General features: G+C 41.6%; 1 protein-coding gene across 1 annotated transcript in view; it reads right to left on the bottom strand.

Annotated features, from left to right (window-relative positions):
• Positions 1 to 21,383, bottom strand: part of lcor (ligand dependent nuclear receptor corepressor) — a 98,798-nt gene extending 77,415 nt beyond the window's left edge. Inside the window, 1 exon segment of the mRNA XM_034197083.1 lies at positions 21,072 to 21,383. Coding sequence (XP_034052974.1) covers positions 21,072 to 21,168 — 97 coding nt within the window. The 5' untranslated portion in view covers positions 21,169 to 21,383.
• Between the last annotated feature and the right edge of the window lie 961 nt (positions 21,384 to 22,344).

Raw genomic sequence — 22,344 nt, 5'->3', positions numbered from 1 at the left:
GAGGACTCTTTAAAGTAGAGACACTACATACTGATATATACCTGAACATCAGCAGGAGAGGACTCTTTAAAGTAGAGACACTACATACTGATATACACCTGAACATCAGCAGGAGAGGACTCTTTAAAGTAGAGACACAACATACTGATATACACCCTGAACATCAGCAGGAGAGGACTCTTTAAAGTAGAGACACTACATACTGATATATACCTGAACATCAGCAGGAGAGGACTCTTTAAAGTAGAGACACTACATACTGATATACACCTGAACATCAGCAGGAGAGGACTCTTTAAAGTAGAGACACTACATACTGACATACACCTGAACATCAGCAGGAGAGGACTCTTTAAAGTAGAGACACTACATACTGATATACACCTGAACATCAGCAGGAGAGGACTCTTTAAAGTAGAGACACTAAATACTGATATACACCTGGACATCAGCAGGAGAGGACTCTTTAAAGTAGAGACACTACATACTGATATACACCTGAACATCAGCAGGAGAGGACTCTTTAAAGTAGAGACACTACTGATATACACCTGAACATCAGCAGGAGAGGACTCTTTAAAGTAGAGACACTACTGATATACACCTGAACATCAGCAGGAGAGGACTCTTTAAAGTAGAGACACTACATACTGATATACACCTGAACATCAGCAGGAGAGGACTCTTTAAAGTAGAGACACTACATACTGATATACACCTGAACATCAGCAGGAGAGGACTCTTTAAAGTAGAGACACTACATACTGATATACACCTGAACATCAGCAGGAGAGGACCTCTTTAAAGTAGAGACACTACATACTGATATACACCTGAACATCAGCAGGAGAGGACTCTTTAAGTAGAGACACTACATACTGATATACACCTGAAAATAGGCCTGATATGTCCTCTTTAAATCAGGGATATTGAAATGATTGTATTGGGTTTTTGGTTTACCTAAAGAAATCTATATAAGTCGATTGGAAAAGGTATTTTTGTGCCAAATGACGTCAAGGACAGAAACGGATGTTTTAGGAACACTGTTTGGCCACTAGGAAACTTTGTACCCTCTCTAAACTTTTGACTTTAATAAACTTCCATACGGCCACAGCGCACAGGAGAGCTTTAACAACTGGCCATAAATATTTCCCTTTTTGCAAATCAAAGGTCTGATGCGCACCTTAGTTTGCCTGTGCCTGTGTGTGTGTGTGTGTGTGTGTGTGTGTGTGTGTGTGTGTGTGTGTGTGTGTGTGTGTGTGTGAGAGAGATATAAGTAGATAGAAATAGAGAGGGGAGGAAGGTAGATCAGCTCCTGGGTTCAATATTGACACAGCAGCAGAGGAGCCTACACATTAATATTTGATGATATATTATCACTAATATGGAGGAATGTTCATCTAGTTGGCTCCTCCTAACACACACACACACAGTGTGTTTATAGCCGTGTGTGTATCTTTGAACTGCTCCCTAAACAGCTTCCTGCCCAATTTGTCTCCGGTCCAAAGGTGGACGGTCCAAAGAGCCGCAGATATGCCGTGACACACCTTAGTTCACAAAATGTTCACGACTAATTAACCACAGCCCAAACTGAATCACTGCAAAACAATGTCACGCAGATAAAGAAACACACACACCACCGTTTGTCTAAGGAACAGCTTTAATTGTCTTGAAACACACCTCTCAAAAACTTTAGAAAAAAAAAAAAAGTCCCACTTCTAAAAATACAAATGCTAAGAAATGTTAGCATATCCTTTTATAAAGACTTTTCTGGTTATCTAACAACACTAAGGAATCATTACTTAAAGTTAAAAAACCTCATCAAAGCCAGTTCTGCATTCACATGCTGCTCTGATGTCCAATGTTCTGATGGTGGAACTTCATGGGATGAATTGGTAATGTAGAAACAAGATGAGTGCAACAAAGACCATATTGTTGTAAAGTTGTTTCGTTTTTTTGCTTTTAAACAACATGTTGATATTGTTTACGAGTTGTTGTTTGAGTTTGAGGGGAATTTTCCCTATTTTCTCTGATTATCTCGACGCTCCATGAACACAAATCTCGCAATAACAACTAAAGTAAAAACATAACGTCCCTTAACGCCCACTGTTCCACCAATTTTTATGAAAATGTTTCCAGTGGTTTTCCCATAATGACAGAGTAAACACAAGGTTATATTATCAGAAATAAGCTTATTTTGTATTGTTTTGACAAGAGCTTGACACCACTCTGTAAATATGAAGCTAGAGATCGTTAGCCTAGCTTAGCACGTAGAAAACAGGCAAACATCTCACCTAAATGTTCTCAAATCCACTGTTTTTATACTAATATTTTACCGTGCTGTCGTGTCATTAGCTTCATTACAAATGCTTCAACCACTTCATCAAACAACATGTGATAATGCTTATTCTGTTGAAGCAGAAACAGATAAGCTATGGTCAGTGGAGGTTAGCTTAGCATACAGACGGACAACAGGCTAACATCTCGACTACATTTCTGAAATGCGATGTTTTCATAACATTATTTCTCACTGGCATCGTGAATATGTAGGGCTGTGGTTTCATTGGCCAGATTACAATTGCATTTAACCATTTCATCCAAAAACTATGAATTCCTTCCCTAAATATATATTAAAAAGTAATTATAGTTCTGCTTTAAGTGTCCTGAGAACATGTGGCCGCGCTATAATCACATCTCTTTCTGTTGAAGTTGACACGGACATATTTTGGCACAAATTGTTTATGATCCTCAAGGTTCAAGGTTCTTTATTTAGTCATACGAACATATCTACAGTGTAGTTATGCTGATGAAAATCCCAACAGTGCAACACAAAACACAGATAAACAGAAAAATATAGTGCAAGTAAATAGTAATACAAAAAGAAAAATGGAATCAGAATCAGAATACCTGTATTAGTCCCACAGAGGGGACATTCGCAGCGTCACAGCAGGAAAGAGCCACAGACAGCTTAGTGTTGCATATCTTACATGCGTTAAAAAAAAGTTATTTAAGCAATAGCTCACGACCGGCCGTGGTATATGCTCATTATATCACAGCTAAGGGGCGTGGTTCGGCCCGACGCCAGGCAGTATACCCAACGGTATACTGTTTGTCTCAGACGCGGAGGGATACTGACTTGTTGTGAAAAGTAACTTACAATTCTACCCGTGGTATACGCTCATTATATCACGGCTAAGAACCAATCAGATTGCTTGATTTGACTTGTCCGTTTTATAAAATATAATAAACAATATGCTAAAAAAAAGATAACTAAAAAAGTTACATAATTTTCAAAAAAACAAATCAAATCCTGTCGCAGTTCTTAGGAAATAGATCCTTCTAATAATGCCCTATTTTCTCCTTCCAAGTATTGTTTTTTATTTGATATGACTCACATGAGTGTGTCCTTGTGGATCTGATCTCTGATTGTTGCCAGTGTTTGCTCCTCAGAGCGCGCCACAGTGCTTCTATTGTTGTGTAAGTGCCGGCAGATAAAATGTCTGAATTGCAGAAGAAGCCTGCAGTGCCAGTGAGCCGCAGAGAACGTGTGTCATGCTGCGTTTAGCATAAATGTCCGAGGTGCAATGTTAGAAGTAAATGACGTTGAGGTTATGGAAGCAAAGTAGGGCTGTGCGATTATGGCAAAAATCATAATCACGATTATTTGGGTCAATAATTGATATCGCGATTATTTTGACGATTATTCATTGACCATTTATTGAACTTTAAAACAAATAATATTTTACCAATAAACAAGATCAACAAATATGTTGGAGCGCACTTCCAAAACATACATTATTAATATGATAAATACAAATAAATTAGACCAAAAATAAATTAAATCAAATATGATGCAGTGCACTGTCACAACCTACTGAAAACTCCTTAACATATAGCCAACATTTTGGTAAAACATATTCAACATATTCCACTCAGTTAAACGTTGAAGGCTGGCCAACCGTCATGGTCCAGAAGTAACAGGAAATAAATGTTGAACTACAATTTAAGACCAAATAAAAATGTTTAGGCCACCATGGCAAATGCTGGTAGGGCTGCTCATGTCATCTCTTAAAGATTTTTTGCAAGAAACACCAGGCTGTTTACATGGTCTGGTTTCAGAGATGAGCGCAGGCAGGCGACGATATTGCCACCTGTACTGAAGACCCTCAGCCACGCCCCGACACATGGGGTGACGCCGGCCAATCACAAAGCTTTGATGCGTTCATGTGCATTATTCTGGCACAGGAAGATTATGTTACAGGACATTAACGATAAAACAGAATATTGTTGTTCTATTTTTAGACACATCTCGCGATCGACTGGTTGGTCACCCCTGGGCTAGACCATAGGTCTGTTGTGGTAGCAAAGTAGTCAGCTGAAGCCACATCTCTCTCAACTTCCCCACGGCATTTGTCATATAGTGCAGGCAGCGCAGACCTGCTAAAATAATACCGAGACGGCATCGCGTAACGCTTGTCCAACGTGTTGACAAGTTGCTTAAAGCCCTGGTTGCTAACAGTGCTAACTGGGCACATATCTTTAGCGATGTGGAATGTAATGGCAAAGTACTTGCAAATAGCTGTACCCTTCTTTTTAACGAGTTGCTGCTCTTGTTCTGACATCTTCGCTCGCGCTGAACACTCACAACACATGTCACTCCCACGTGGCCGAGTGGGCTTTTAGGGAGGGGCGAAAGCGCACCCAGCAAAATAATCGTATTTGTCAATTATGCTGTTTTCATAATCGTCGCAAGCCATAATCGTAATCGCGATTAAAATACGATTAATTGCACAGCCCTAAAGCAAAGTGTCCAAAACAACCGAACCCAAAATATGAACCAGCTCAAGACAATCAAACTTTATGGCAACGGTTACGGGCCGTCCACACCACAGCTTCAAAAAAAGCTTGGAGCTGGGCGTGTCTGAAGCTTGAGGATTTTATTCGAGCAACACGACCAACAACCAATCACATGAATCTCCCGCCCCCGACATACGAAGCAAAAAACCCCGGGGATTTTATGCGAGCAATATATATATATATATATATATATATATATATAAACTCCCCAAACAGGCGAAAACCTACCAGTTTCACCCACTGTCTCTGCCACCTCCCTCCATGCCTGGTTCCTCCGGTTTGTATCCCGGTAGGTGAAGAGGGTCTGCTCATACAAAACCGGGTGATTTGCTACGGCGATAATTAGTTTCTCCTCCATCTTTTTTTGAAATATAGAAATGAACGGCGGGATATCTCTCCCAGTTTAGACGCGGTTGCTGTCAGATGTTCAGAAACGGGATATGATTGGCTGGCGCTGGCTACTCCGGCGTCTCCGGCGTCAGAAGTTGAACATTGTTCAACTTCTGACGCCGGAGACGGACCGCTATGCTACCCACAATTCCGTTGGGCGAAAAGCGAGGCAACGTGACCCATTCAAAGTGAATGGGGTGACGCGTTGGAAACCGTTTTTGAAGCTGTCGAAGCTGTAGTGTGGACAGGCCGTAAGTGTCCATTTCCTGTTTCAACATCACAATGCTCCTACACAAAACCATGCCATACAGGAATGGGTTTCCCAACCAACACTTAGGGATTAACAGCGACTGACTCAATCCATGAACATCAGTAGCAAACCTCAGATATGTTCAACACATGGATACTTTAGGCTTTGTACAGTATATGTGGATTTAAGTTTTACATGTAAACAACAACATGTCACAAGCGTCTCTTGCAAAATGGCCAATAATGCATCCAAAACTCAACTGTGTTATGTCTGTAAATGTTAAAATGTATAATAATATTGGCCCCATCTGTCACTCTTTTATAGAAGACAATGCGTTCATGCAGATTATTTCCAAAGTTGAACCAATAGTTGATCAATTGATTAGCCAATTGTCAGAACATGTGATTAGATAAATAATGTATAATGTTAAGTCATGAATCAAAGACATTACAATCATTCTTTAATATCAGATTGTTTCAGAATTAAGAATTTATGCCTGTTTTTCTTTAAATCAGAATAAACTATTTTTGGATCTATGAAAAAAAACAGCAATTTGAAGTTATTTCTTCATGAAAATAGTGATGGGTATTTATATGACGTGTTGTACTAAACAGTTAAAATATTCCTTAAAAATGTGCCGTTGCATCAGTTGCTGTTATTTGCAACCCTCATATTCTCAATTTTCTGATTTATCCAACAAGTTGTACATCGTTGAACGTCTAATATTAAATCAAAGCTGCACTGCAAGATCATTTTAAGCTGAGTTGGATTGTTGGATGTCTCTCACCGCAATGCTTCCTGGGAGTTGTAGTCAACTTCTTTCCTCAGGTCAAAAATCAACCAAATATTCTAGCAAAGTTTCTTATTATCTGTACTGAGGATTTAATCTGAGAGCTTCACATCCCACTCACCTTCGTTTGTCTCACTCTATCAGGAACTACATTTCCCAGGGGGCACCTATGTGGGTAGCAGCAGTGGTTAGGCACGCTGCCATGCCCAGGGGGTACAGAGTCTTTACACACACACACCATGTATACATCACTTCAGGGGACATTACATTGACTTACATGCATTTCCTGGAGACTTATCCTAACCTTAACCATAACCAACACATGCCTAACCCTAAACAAGTCTTCACCCTAAAATGAATGATTCCTCTCATGGGGACCTCCATTATGTCCCCATAAGGGAGGCGAGTCCCCACACGTGACTGTGTAAACAGATGTAGGTCCCCACAAGTATAGTAATGCTAACACACACACACACACACACACACACACACACACAGACACAGAGATGATGTTTCAAAGGAATTTGTCCTTCTGTTTTGACCCTTACATTCATTACTCTCGGCTCTGCGCTCCTCACAGTGCTCTCATTGTGTAAATCTCCAAACTGCGGCTCTGCCAGCAGACATTTTCCAAATTGCTCGTCGCATTAATTAATTTAGCAGAAATAAATATGTTTCATGCATCTTTTGGAGCAAAGCGTGCAAATGACCCTAAATTAGTCACAACAGGAAACACATCTTTCTCACGCTCTGAACCTCAAACATCAGCTGGACCCTTTTAGTTTGGTTTTTTCCAAGCGCTGAATAAGCAATTACTTTGAGAACATTTGCTCCACGTGAATCACAATTTATTCCCACTTTGAATATTGAACAACACACATAGAAGACAAATTAGATTGTTTTGTCTAAATCATGCAGCTTTTTTCAGCTAAATAACTAAATCACATGCTCAAACAGGGTTTTAGAAGCTGCTTAAAACATGCCACGGCTCTGCATACGTGTTCGTTTGCATCTGTACGTTACCTTTATATTAATAAGTAGACGACAAGTATCACACGAGTGATTGAATAAAACGCCAACAGAGAGAACATGTGGAGAAAGAAAAAAAAGCCCACCTGCCTACGCCTCAATTAAGTCTGAGATGGAGATGTCTCACACAATCTGAGTGTGTGTGTGTGTGTGTGTGTGTGTGTGTGTGTGTGTGTGTGTGTGTGTGTGTGTTGTATGTATGTGTGTGTGTGTGTGTGTGGAAACATACATACACACACACACACACAGCAGGGTGTTTTAAGATCTACCAGGAAACGAGGTTGCTGAGCATTATACTGTAGAAATGAAATGAAAAGAATTGAAGAGATATTTCAACGAACAGCGTCCTTCTGAATTTATTATTCATGCATCCAAAAAAACAAGTGGCAGAATGACATATGAGAGTTGCAGTTAGGAAACATTTAATCTGAACCGTGATAGAGACCACGGAAACATTCAAATCACACGAGGTAACATGTGTCAATGATATCTTGAATGAAGATATTTAACGGATTCAAAGATCTTTCTGGTACATCTCCTCATACAGAAATCTCAACGTAATCGTTTTAATGTATTTTTCAATGAGAATGAGAATAAGGATGCAAACATGATGACTGTAAAGTGTCTGTAAAGTGGCTTCGTAAATAAAATGCATTATTATTATTAATTTCATTTATTTATGTGTTTATTCTGAAGATACTCTGTTTAGGGAATTAACTAAACACATTGAAAATAACCAAAGTTGGCGCCTAAGACTGAATGTATTAAGGATTTGGCTCCATTTTCTCCTTTGCAGCAACTTGGTAAGCTATTCTTTACTGAAACGTAACCAATTTAAGTTAATTTGGATCATTACGACAGACTGCGTGCCAGAGGAGAAGCGACACAGACGAAGAGAAAGTGAACTAAAGAAGAGAAGAAGACAGGAGGGATGAGGAAGAGAGGAGGAGATAAAAATACAAGTGACATCTCCTGACGGGAGCGACGGCGGTGACGCTGGATGCTTGACCTTCAGCTTCATTGCTGTGTGTGTGTGTGCGTGTGTGTGTTTGTGTGTGGGGGGGGGTGTGTGTGTGAACACCTAACTAAGGGAGACACGGTGACCTGCAGAGATCCTCACGCTGCACAGCTGGCCCGTCACCTCCACTTACAGTACCACCATCTGCATGTGTGTGTGTGTGTGTGTGCCTGTGTGTGTGTGTGTGTGTGTGTGTGTGTGTGTGTGTGTGTGTGTGTGTGTGTGTGTGTGTGTGTGTGTGTGTGTGTGTGTGTGTGTGTGTGTGTGTGTGTGTGTGCAGTATGCCGGGTAAAAGCCAGATGCAGAGGCTTGCTAGTGTCAAGGTGCATTAAATAATTTGCCCGTCCCGCTGCACGATGTTATCATAAATTATCTGCAACGGGTTGCCAGGTTTGTTTTCTTCAACACTAATGACTAACAACTGTACATTAATCAGAGGGCGTGGTAGAGTTACAAAATAACATATTCGTAGATCTGTAAACGTTTGGCTACCATGAGTTTAGCCGGATTGTTTGTTAGGCCTGTGACCTAAGTTTTCATCGACATAACTACTCTGTTGCTATGTCCGTATGACAAATAAAGAACCTTGAACCTCTTTATTCATTTATTGATGTATTTTTGAAAACATATTTTCACAAAAAAGTGTAATTCCCAAATTATCGTCGAGAAAAGAATATTTGATTTATCCTGAGGGACATGTTTGCGCAGTAGTAGCTGCAGTACAGAATGAAAACAAAGCAAATATAATATATACTGCAAATATGAAATACTTGATGAATCTTACATTTACAGAAAATGTATTAAAAGTCATATTTAGACGGTATGAAGATGTCAGGTAATGTGTCGACTCTAACTGGCAGCTGTGAACACAGTAAGTAAGGGACAAAATGTAATGAACATTATTTGATGACGTTTTTTCTAAAGCAAACGGTCAATTGAGAAAAACATCTGCACAATAATCTATAATAAAAAACGAATACTTGCAGCTGGAGCCTTTTATCAAATCTGAGCCCGATCTGAATCAGTCAATTCATCCACTCAGAAATCCCTCTTCCACGGAAGGATTTGCTGTTTTTTATTTCATTGTAAATGTGTATATTAGTCAGCTTGACTTTGCTCAGAGCCGACAGAGAATATTGAAATCCCCCGCTCTGAACAAAGGTTGCTTTTCTAATCTCATGCACAGATGGAACACTGCATGTGAGGCCTTTGTGAGAGTCTCTCCATTACCTCAAGGTGAAGACTCGTCTTCACAGCACGAAATACTTTGTCGGAGAAGATTCAGGCTTTTCTTCAGCAAACCCGCTTCGGCTGCAAACAATGCTGTGAGACAAACAAAAAAGTCTACAACGAGTGCATGTATGTGACCGTGCACACCTACACATGAGCAGCAGGCAGTCTGCAGGAGAAAATAACCCGGAGAATGACAGGCTGCAGAAAGGAGAGGTGGGAGTTAAGGTGGGCTGAAGAAACGTCTCGAGTCTCGCAGAAAACAGGATGTCGTGTATTACTCACTGCGTGTGGAGACATTTTAGAGATGGAACACCTACACCTGAGAGAGCCTGCGTAGTGCTGCTGCCAGCAGGGATGAAACAAAGCACTGTGTGTTGAGTTCAAGTCAGTTAAGAACATAGAAAGGCAATCGCTGTCCGACTTCTTCCTTCTGTCTGTCTGTACCTGTGTACTCTCCTGTTCCCAATAACCCAGCTTCCCCAAATTTCTTTTTTGGTGTCTATGTACGCCGGGATCCTGAGTCGTGGCTGATCCTGTTGCTGCGGTCCTGAGTCCTCTAGCCTGAGTCCTGGATCCCTTAGTCCTGAGTCCTGGATCCTTAGTCCTGAGTCCTGGATCCTTAGTCCTGAGTCCCGGACCCTCTATCCTGAGTCCTGATCTGAGTCCTGGACTTCGAGTCGTGGCTGAACCTGTCTCTGTGGTCCTGCCTGACTCTCATCAAACTACTTCCCTGATGGCTTCCACAGGATTGTTGACATCCTCGTGGATTCATCTTCTTATTACAGACACATGCATTTCCAAACATTTGGACTACCTATGTTGTAAATGTATTATCTCTTCGATTTACACACGGCATCTACTGCACGTCTGTCCGTCCTGGGAGAGGGATCCCTCCTCTGTTGCTCTCCCTGAGGTTTCTCCCATGTTCCCTTTAAACTGTGGGTTTTCTCTGGAAGTGTTTCCTTGTACGATGTGAGGGTCTAAGGACAGAGGGTCTAAGGACAGAGGGTGTCGTATTGTCATACTGATATTCTGTACACACTGTGAAGTCCACTGAGACAAATGTAACATTTGTGATATTGGGCTATATAAATAAACATTGATTGAATCGTTCTTAGAGTTGGGATTCTCAAATGTCAGGATAAACTGAAAATTAAGTATCTTAAGTCAGACTTTAAAATATAAAAGTCTTCAGCCTGGATTGAAAAGGACCTGCGGGTTTCTGGGAGTTTGTTCCAGATATTTGGAGCATAATAACTGAACTTGTGTAGTTCTGACTCGGGACGGGCAGCAGACCTGAAGGCTCATCATTTAGCAGCGGGTCAGAAATGCATTTCGGGCCTAAACCGTTCAATTCTTTGTAAACCAGCAGCAGTATATTGAAATCAATGATTGGACCGACAGGAAAGCGGTGTTATCCGTGATACTTCCATAATACTTGTGCTGCTCATCAATTCCCAATCTGTTTATAACTTTTCTTCATATACAAACATGTTTTCATCAAAAATGTACAAAGTAATAAAAAGCATAATTATGTTTTCTTATTGTTTGATCAAATATTCCCGAATGTTATTGTAATTTGGCAACTCTCTTTTATAGATGCTCTGTTGTCTAAATGAATGCATCATTATAAAAAGGGTATTTTTAAGAGCAGATTTAATAAAGACTTTACCTGTAAATCTAAATTATCATATCTGGTTAATTAACTTCTGTAAAGCTTTTAGTTTTGATTCATCTTCACACGAATGCTTTCAAATCACAAACATGTACTGAATTACAGACGGGGCTTTAATTGTTGATTTTAAAGAGCACAGTTGATGTGTGTGTGCGTGTGCGTGTGCGTGTGCGTGTGTGTGTAAAGACTCTATACCCTGTAAGGCGTCTCTTATTTCAAGGCCGGATCATAACGAGTCTCTTTCAATTGCAAATCATTTCCTGTTCAAACCTCATGGGTCCTCCCTGTTTGATGAGAGCAACAAACCTTCCTAAACACTCTTCCCTTCCCCCCCCCCTCGTTTGTCTCACTCTATCAGGAACTACATTTCCCAGGGTGCACCTATGTGGGCAGCAGCAGTGGTTTGGCACACTGCCATGCCCAGGACACACACACACACACACACACACACACACACACACACACACACACACACACACACACACACACACACACACACACACACACACACACACACACACACACACACACACACACACACACACACACACACACACACACACACACACACACACACACACACACACACACACACACACACACACACACACACACACACACACACACACACACACACCACACACACACACACACACACACACACACACACACACACACACCACACACACACACACACACACACACACACACACACACACACACACACACACACACACACACAACACACACACACACACACACACACACATACACACACACACACACAGGTACACAACACACACAGTTTCTCTGTCAATATTTTGAAGATGTTGCTTGATTTGATTCATTCTGTTAACGACGCATTATTAGATATTTCATATTAAACATTTAATCTGTGTATTTAATGTTTATTAATGTATCTATTCTCTCCTTGTTTTTGAATTGAAACTTTTGAGAAATAAATTCTTTTGCAGAAGAAATGCCACGGACCCGTCAAATTGCAGTTTCATTATTTCCTCCTTTTAAGATATATTTTTAGCGAAATTGTTATAATTAGCAAGTTCTTGAGTTGTGGCTGCGGCTGTGATCCTCTCAGTGACCCTTGACCTTTACACTTGAATCAGTTAATCTTTGAGTCAAAGTGGACGTTAGTGCCATATTTAAAGACATGATCACAAGGTGTTTCAGAGAACGGTGCAGAAAACCGTACAAATATGTATTATTTGGTCAATAAAACGTCAGATGAGAAAAGTGAGACAAATAGCCCAGAAAACAAAAGCCAATATCTTGTGTTATCAGTCAGGAGGGGAGAAGCAGAGATACATCTGGAGCTAAAGGTAATAATTAGCATTTTACTTGAAAATCACTGGCTAATGATGAATTTAATGTAAAGAAAAGTTACTAAAAAGCTTTCTGTCAATCAACCAATCACTGCAGATCAGTGCATGACTTCCTGCTGCAGGAGAACAGCTTTTTATAACCTTGCTTTATACCGGAGAAAAACCTGACAGACGTTTATTCACATAACAAAGTACAGATGACTTCCTCAATGATCCTCAGCTTCTGGTTGCATCAGTTCATCCGTAAGTCTAAGGGTGCGTTCACACCTGCCTTGTATAGTCCGGTTGAATTGAACCCTGGTGCGTTTAGCCGCTTGGTGCGCTTCATTTGGGTCGGTGTGAACACAATCCGAGACCTCTTAAGTGAACTAAACAACCGGACCCTGGTCCACTAAAATAGGTGGTCTCGGAGCGCTTGCTTGCAAACTCTGGAGCGGTTCATCGCTGGTCTGAACGCAGTCCGTACCAAAACATAGGAAGCGTAGTATTTACGTGTCACAAGAACGCGGATATCTTCAAAAACTTTTAGCGAAAGAGTCTTTCAAGACATCCGCGGTTGTTTAGTTAAAGAGTGAAGCAGAATGAAGTGTTGAACAGTAAAGTCAAAATTCTCCTTCAGCTACATAAAAGTAAGAACACCTGTCGTCGGTGAAACGCCCTCCTTACTGCCGAACGTCTCATTATATGTGTTTTAACGGACGTTGTCTGATTATATAATCATATGATCTCCAGATTAACAGCGGCATGAGAATAACCTGCCGAAAGTGCCGATGCTCCATGGCGGAGGCTCCGGTAGAAATAGCCGGCATTTGCGGTTTTTACCCCCTGAATGTCTGACCAATGGTTGAACAGCATTTCCGAGCACATGACTTGTGTTTAAAGTTTATAGTCCGTTTGAGTTTTGCCGTGTGAACGCAAACCGAACCTTCTGACAAATAAAACAATTGAACAAACTGTCTTCTGGTGCGCAGCTGAGAAGCGGACTATTAGGTGTGAATAACACCCCAGACAAAAAAGGGGACATCTCGCACACCTTGTTTCTCAAGTGAGATACCCAGTAAACAATCATAACAACAACTGAGACGAGCAGAGACACAGAAAGCCGCTGGAGATGGTAATTGGCCTTTTTGCCTTCCGATGAATTTATAATCAAAACATTAACCAAAAAAACTGCTAATCACTGCATGACTTCCTGCTGCAGTGGAAAAGCTTTGCATATATTCTTTGAGCCAGATATTCAGTGTTCGATTATATGAAACATATAGAAGCAAAAGATAACATTTAGCATTTTTGCTCGAAAAACCACTTGATTTTGGTCCAAGCATCCAAAGAGCAACCAAAGACCTTCCAGCTAATGAACTAATGGATACAGATCAGTGCACGACTTCCTGCTGAAATGGAAGAGCTTCGATATCTCGTACCAGGGGAAGAGGGAAGGCGACCTGACATGACGTTTATTTACATGACAAAGTTGCAGATTATTTCCTCGGTAGACGGTCTGGTCCCGTTAACTCTGACCCGTGACAGTCTTAGCGCTGCTTAACCGACTGCTCCGTCTCCATTATATCATCATTAGCCTGCTTCTTCTTGTTCACGAAATATACCGAGGTGCTACTTAGGAGTAATTCCATGGCTAATGACGGTCTGAGGACACACACTTTATTTAATTTCCCTTAGAGAGTTTCAGACATATAGGCAGTAAAATATATAAAGGCAGAGCCCCCTTGAGGTGTAAGCGCCACCCGTGACAGACTCGACACACACACATCACCACACACACACACACACACACACACCACACACACACCACACACATCACACAGGCACCACACACTAACACACACACACCACACACACAGCACCACACACACCACACACCACACACGCCACACACACACACACACACAACACACACCAGCACCAGTCACACACCACACACACAACACACACACACACACACAACACACACACACACACACCTCCACACACACACACACACACACACAACACACACACACACACCAACACACACACACACACACACCACACACCACACACACACACACACACACACACCACACACACACACACACACACACACACACACAAATTATCCAAAAAAATAATTGCTAAAATATGACCTTCCACACAAAAGCAGCCATTATGGAAGAATAAGTAGGAATTCACTAAAGGCGGGTCCAAGTAACCATTCCTGCACACCTCTCAGCGGCACTATGTGTGTGTGTGTGTGTGTGTGTGTGTAGTCCAAATAAAAACGATATACTGTGCATGAACCCACATGGCGTCAGTGTTAAAACAACTGTAGCAAGGAGGTCAGGTAGCTCACATAACAAAAGGAACTCACACACACACACACACATACAAACAATGGAGGCCTACTTCAATTTTGGTGTGTGTCGGGGACGCCGTGTGCAAAGTTTAAGGAATGGAGGACTTTGGTCGCTGTGAGACAGAAGGAGAGAGAGGCAGGAAGCTAAGTGTTGTAAAAACTTCAGGTAGAGTTCAGATCTCCAGACTTACTATGACTCATAAAGGATCAGTGGTTCAATGTTACAAAGTGCATGTACTCCTAGATATTGTCATTAAAGAGGCCCCTTTTTGGATTTTTTGGGGTGTTCCCTTTCCTGTAGTGTGTTGTATAATGGTTTTAGTGCATGTTAATGTTAAATAAGGGCAACAAATAAAATAAAATATTTATTTTTTAAGACTGAAAATCTGGTTCTTGCAACATTAAAAGATGGGTTTTAGGTGGACAGAAACAGGCTGGGTTGATCAGCTGGTGAATCCTGCTACTAAAATATTAAGCAGTAATCTGATACACCGAGCAGCTACAGCACCATGTTTTTATTTATTTAACAGCTGAGTATTAGCCTGTCAGCACTCGCTGGCCTCTGATTTACTGTAAGGGAAGTTATTTGGTTATTATATATTATTGTGGCTCGCAGTATCCGGATGAATAACAAAGGAAGGTCAGCGCACAAACAAGGGTCACGTGAACGGACTATAATTACTCAGACATACACTAACAGAGAGTTTCATAATCAAGAAGAACTGCGTTTTCATATTGATGTTGATAATGTGCAAACTATTTTCCTGATCAATTCCTTTTTCTATAAAATGCAATCTCAGGGGTTTTTGTAGAAGGAATACGAGGGTGATACTGTGGCGCTGACCTTGTATATAAGATATCCGTAAACAAAGCTGTCTCTGTCGTCTGACGCTCTATTCGACACCATTTTCATATTTCTGGAGTCATTATACAGCTTTTGACAAACGGGAATAATGTTTTCTGACGTCACTTAACATTTTACGGGGGAATCTGCATGTTGGTGAGAGGGCGCAGGTTTAAAACAAACGACAGAAACGTTAGACACCAGTTTTTGGCAAGGAACCTTTTTGGCGTCTAATGTCTCCCATACATTTCTCTTGAAGATGCTCCAACAACAATAATTAAAAGCCTCCCCACCCCCATCAGAGGAAGGCTCCCTGGGGGAGGACAACTGCACAACCCCGCAAAAACAACAAAAGTACAACAAGGGAAGTAGCTTCATATTAAAGATAAAAATATATAACAACAACAACAAGGATCTTATTTAGGAAGTCATGTGTTCCTCCTCTCCTGAGACTTTCTTAAAGCTGTGACTCTAAACCGGTTCATTAAAAAGGGTTATTTCTGAAGACACTTCACTTTTTTTTAACAGCCGGCAGAAACAACATGAAGCGGTTGAACTCCACAGAAACAAAGACATTTCCACTCGGGGGGTGATGGAAAGAAAAAGGTTGTGTAACCGGGAGAGCGATGGTTTGGCAGTTTAGATGAAGGCGTGTTTGGAACGTGAGGGCTGCAAAAGACAACACACACACAACACACAACCACAACACACAACAAACACACCAAACACAAACACAAACACACCAACACACACACACACACACACACGACACAAACACACACACACACACACCCACACACACACACACACATGCACACACACACACACACACACACACACACACAACACACACACACACACACACACACACACACACACACACACAACACACACACACAACACACACACACACACACACACACACACACACACACACCTTCTGTCGACACTCAGTGCCAGTGGTGTATTTTGCTTCTCCACAGATTGCAGTCAACCCCCTCCCCTCACCCAAAGAGAGCAGCCCTCCTCCCACGGGACTCCTGGTTGGCATGGATCGGCCCCCGAGATATCTCCACACACACACACACACACACACACACACACACACACACACTTTCACACACATTACAGGGGGGGGGATGCATGTGTAATGAAGAGGGTACGCAGAGATTTACAGTGAAAAGGGTGGACGGCTGCCACCTTTCCCCACCAGCCCCCCCCCTCTATAAATGTGCCATGTTTTGTTTTCCTTCTCCAAAAGCCTGAGCACAAGAAGAATTAGCGAGATGAGAAAGCGGCGGGCAGATCTCTCAGGGCGTCCATCTGTCCATTACTGAAATAAAAGCCCAACGCTTAGAGAGGGAGGAGCGCCGGGACGACGGATTGAGACGATAAGACGAGGATTTGACTCTGAGTAAAGTGAGTCATCCAGGGAATAGATGGATAGATGGATAGATAGATAGATGGATAGATAGATAGATAGGTATATAGATAGATAGATAGATGGATAGATAGATGGATAGATGGATATATAGATAGATAGATAGATAGATATTTCTCTAGGAAAAATGGTCACAAGGGAACCCAAAATCTTTCGTCACCAGACTCTATTGACAGAAACACTATTTTGACATCACTGATTGTCGTAAAACAAAGTCCATTCAAACTCGACAGGAACAAAATAGACAAAACTGTCTTCCTAACATTCACAGTTGGAGGAGCAACTGAATAAGAAGAAGATACAAACACAACCGGTTAATTAACCTTCTTTTGATGCCAGCTTGCATGTTAGTGACCAGAAAGCACCAGGACAAACTCAAATGCATACAGGGTGTTTAATCCCTGCATAAACCAACTCGTTGTGATGGAAGATGGCTCATTATGGACCCCAAATCTATTACCAATATGTATGAATACGTCACCTGATGACCAGTATGTTGAAGCTTTAACCAATAAAACCCACCCTGTACTTCCACTCTCTTTCAGCTCAACTAGTTCTCTGGTTCTCTGTATCCGTAGAAGCTGAGTCTCTGACGTGTTGGACACTCACACATCTCCCTCTCCCTCACACTCAAGTCTGTCTCACTGCCACAACCTTTCAGCAATCAAATTAGCCGCAGCCTCTCCGCCAGAATATGTGCCAGAGGAATCAGCCGTTGGGCTATAATTGCTACCAACTAATAATGTTAACCTTTCTATGGCATACGGCTGACTTTATTAGCAGAACAGGGCAGGTGGACGTCTGCATTCGTACACTCCTCTGTAATAAACCAGAAGACGTCCACCTTTGTTACCTGACCTTCTTAAACCACATGTCTGCAACAAAAGAGCATTATTAATAACACGCCTGGTAGAAGAGAAGGGGGGCATTCGGTGATTTCATTTTCAAGGACCACACTCATTTTTTGTGAGAGATTAAAAAGCGTTTTTCTGAATTTTTGTAGTCTGAAGGATTCTCAAATATCAACCTCGTGCCCTTTTCCAATCGACAAAGAAAACAGGTTTCCTCAACTGAAAATTGGTCTGTAATTTCTAAGCAAAAATGCGAAATATATGCGAGTTTGAAGGCTTCCAAGTTAACTTTGTAATCAAGAGTTTTAAGTTCGAACCTTTAAATGTCATTTTTCAAGCAAATATGTTCCCCGTAATGCATTAAGATGGTAACGAAGTGCTGCTTTTATTTGATTTTAAGATTGAATACTTCTTGGATATCAACCGTTAAATCAAGAGATTCAAGTTTTCCCCTTGTGCCCTTTTTAAATGAAGGGAAAAAAACGGTCTTGATTAATTGATTAGTCTTTAAGTTTTGTGTCAACAATGCAAAAAAGTCCCTCTGTAATTTCCTTTATTATGTATTTATATGATTTTCCGTTATAGAAATACTCAACACTCCTAAAGACAGCTCAAAATGAATACAGTACATGCAGCACTCTTGGATATTTCCACATTTCTAATGGACCACACGCAAGATTTTGAACGCTTCTCAATGTGCGCTGTTACATGGTCTTCTATACAGAAACAGACATATTCAAAACTCATAACGATAGCCCAAAAACACGTGCTTTTACACACTGGTTTTTCCACATTTCACATGCACTCTAAGCACTTTTGGAAGCACACTTTTGGGCAGAGTTTGAACGCTTCTCAGTGTGCTGCTTTTCATGGTCTTATACAGAAACAGAATTATTAAAAACGAATCAAAAACACATGCCTTTCACACACTGGGGGTTTCCACCTTTTCACATGCACTCAGAGCACATCCTTCTGCAGGTCAGAGGACATGGAACGTATCTCGAGATGTTTCAGTTTCTCACAGTTTCAGAGCCGATTAGTCCTCAAACAAATAAACATGTCAGACTTCAATCTGACCGCTGCTGCGCTCGGCCCTAAAACTCGTCATGCATAGCAAACCAATGAACGTCAACAACCACAAATGAAGACACACACACACACACACACACACACACACACACAGCAAGCTGCAACATCCAACTGTGCATTCATTATTGTGCTTTGTGGCATTGTTATCCCCTGTGGAATCAATGTGATATAGATTCAAGGTGCACAACAGTGAGATTACAGCATGTCATGGGTATCGTATCATTTCTCTTAAAAGGTAGCGGAGAGTACTTGGACAACTGAATTAAATAGATGCTTTTTTTTTCACTCCAGCTCTCCAACATGTGTTAAAAAGGGCAGGAAACATGATTCTGCTGCCTTCAAGCTCACACAAAATGACCCAGAAAGCATTGAAATAATTACTAATTGGAATATAAATGTAGGCAGAAAGGAGGCAGTGTTATTATTATTATTGATATGTGAAGTTTTAGATTAAAGCTCACTTTTGCTGAGTGAAAAACTCCTGTTGGGTTAAAATCACAATGTAAAATCCCACATGAAATGATGAAACTGATGCAGGAGCAGGAAAGCCTTTTGGTGCCTTTTGTTTACACAACTGATTGTGATTCCTGGCGGCTTTGTGCTGGAGGTCAGAGATTACCCAACCTTTTGATTTGACACTATATCCCTTATTACGGAGGGTTTTTGGTTACTAAAAAGCCCCACTAGCCTACTCGGATTCAGGGCCATGTGGGTTATTATTTATTATGCAGCGGTGGGATGGGTAAGTAGGTGACAGTTCAACGCGCAACATCTGGACTCAGAAGTGCATCCAAAAACAAGTGGAGCTGCAACACCCCGACGATCCATAGCGCAGATAAAAGGCAGATTAAGAGCCGAGGAAACCCGGAGAGGTTAAGAGATCAGAGAGGAAGAGTGGATCATAATCTGGCCATAATATCGGGATGGGTCGATGTAACCGGATTAAACTGAGCTAATGAAATACACCAGAAACTGAGGGGTAGGTGGAGACGGGGGGGGGACGGGGGGGGGGGACGGGGGGGGGGGGGGGGGGGGGGGGGGGGGTATGGGTGAGGAAATCCAAAATAAAACGAACTAATGAGGAAATCAGGGAGAGGTCAATAATGTTTCAACAAGACAAAGACACACGTCATGGCCGCTGCTTTGTAATTGTCCCTGCAGTGCCTACTGTCAGAAACATTACAAACATAATAATTCATAAATGTGTTTTTATTCTAAGTGCGCCGCGCAAACATCATAAACATAGTTCCCAGCAAACAGCAGCGGCTTGTCAACAAGTAAACCCCGGTTTAGAGGAAAAATAAAGACGCATGTCGACCCCCCGCCTATATACCTCCCCCCTAAAATACAAAATTATTTCCCCCAATGCAGCAATGCCGCGCTCCCAAAAGCCGATTTCCAGGGAAGTGGAAGGGGGGAGGAGGGGGGAGTCATGTTTGGAGATTGAGAGCGCGCGCCACCACCACCACCACCAAAAACTCAACCCAGCGGCGCGCACTCGGGCACGAGCCTGCCTATAGCGAAGGATCTGATTGGCTGAGGCGCAGCTTCCATCTGAACCACGTGACATGCCTTGCTTACAATAAATAAACAGCTATGGAATAATGTATAAAAATACTCCCGTGGCTCAAAAGCAAGCCCATAATGTGGATAAAACACAACTGAGCTGCCCCACAGGTGCCAGAGAGTGCACGTGAACACCTGTCAACAGGAAGAGTCCATCCCGAAAAACTTCAATCTTTTTTGGGATCCGTCCGGTGGGAGGCAACAGCCGCGCGTAACAAAAAATGACAGCTCCATGTACAGCATATAGGTTTTTTTCCAGTTGGACATTATACAGCCGCGTGAAAAACACCAACCTATAAACCCACAGTTACCACACAAACTCACACACACAATGCCAAGCGAGCTTACCTACACAGTGAATGAGTTTGTGCCTCCAAGAGTCAAGTTCCTGCCGAAAGCCGCGCCTCTCTACCGTGCATTGCTGCCTTTTGCACAGACTCGCCATTTTCTGTCGGCCCCTCCCGTGGGCGCGCACATACTGCTGGGTGCTTCCCTGCGCGCACGTCACCGGTGGTTTTTATTCTAGTGCTGCTGGGTGGAGTGAGATATGAAGGGGCTGCAGCATCCCCCTTTTCTATAGCGCTCATATATATGTCCCACCCACTAAAAAGCAGCCCCCTCCTTCACGCCTCCCAGCATCCCTGCGATGAGCTGTCATTGGTGCTTTTAATGGGATGTTCCCAGTGTTTTAATGTGGTGGAGAGGCCGGATTGGGGAGTAATGGATTACATGTATCCGGATATAAAAACAAGGTAACTGTATTGATTATAATTACATTTAAAAGTAATCAGATTACCTATTGGATTAGAGTATTGCAATACATTTTGAAATAAAGATCGATATGTTGTACTGAGTTAAATTTTCTTTATGGTTTTCATTTAGGCTACTTTAATTCTTCTTTAGTTTAAATACAATTTATTTTTCAAGCAGTAGGTGGACACTTGATGTATTTAACAACAATACAGTCTATGCTTTGGATTAAGCATAAACAGTATTTGTGAACTATTATTTATTTTATTTATTTTATTTATTTTATTTATTTTATTTATTTTATTTATTTTATTTATTTATTTATTTTAAATTAATTTAATTTATTTTATTTTATTTTATTTTATTTATTTATATCTGTTATAATTGTTTCATATTATTAACTTTTTTTTGTATTACATTGTTTGACATGTAACTAGTTATTGTAACAGATTACATTTTAAAGGAAACCCCCCGGTCCATACCCTGTGCAGCCATCCCCCTTTCACTCACATGTCCTACCCAGCAAAATCCCCCCCCCCCCTCCTCTCCTCCTCCCCTCCCCTCCCCTCCCCTCCCCCTCCCAGCCTCGCTGCGATGAGCTGTCATTGGTGGTTTTAATGGGATGTTGTGTGTTTAATGTTGAGTGTCTGTAGGGAACAGCACATGGCGCCTGGGCTCCAAATGTGCCATGGATTTAAGCTGTGGTGTCAAAGGGCGCGGGTTTAATGCGCATAAAGACACTGCATTGTTTAAATTAACAGATATGTTACAGTGGGCTGAAAACTGCAGCAGATTTGAGAGACTATACAAAGAGGCTTTGTTGCATTGGTTGGGATACTTTACAAATGTAATCTATTACTAACATTACATG

Source organism: Gymnodraco acuticeps, unplaced genomic scaffold (genome assembly GCF_902827175.1).
Source record: "Gymnodraco acuticeps unplaced genomic scaffold, fGymAcu1.1, whole genome shotgun sequence".
Classification (NCBI taxonomy): domain Eukaryota; kingdom Metazoa; phylum Chordata; class Actinopteri; order Perciformes; family Bathydraconidae; genus Gymnodraco; species Gymnodraco acuticeps.
Note: the sequence above shows the minus strand (reverse complement) of the source record. Positions and strands in the feature narration are given on the sequence as shown.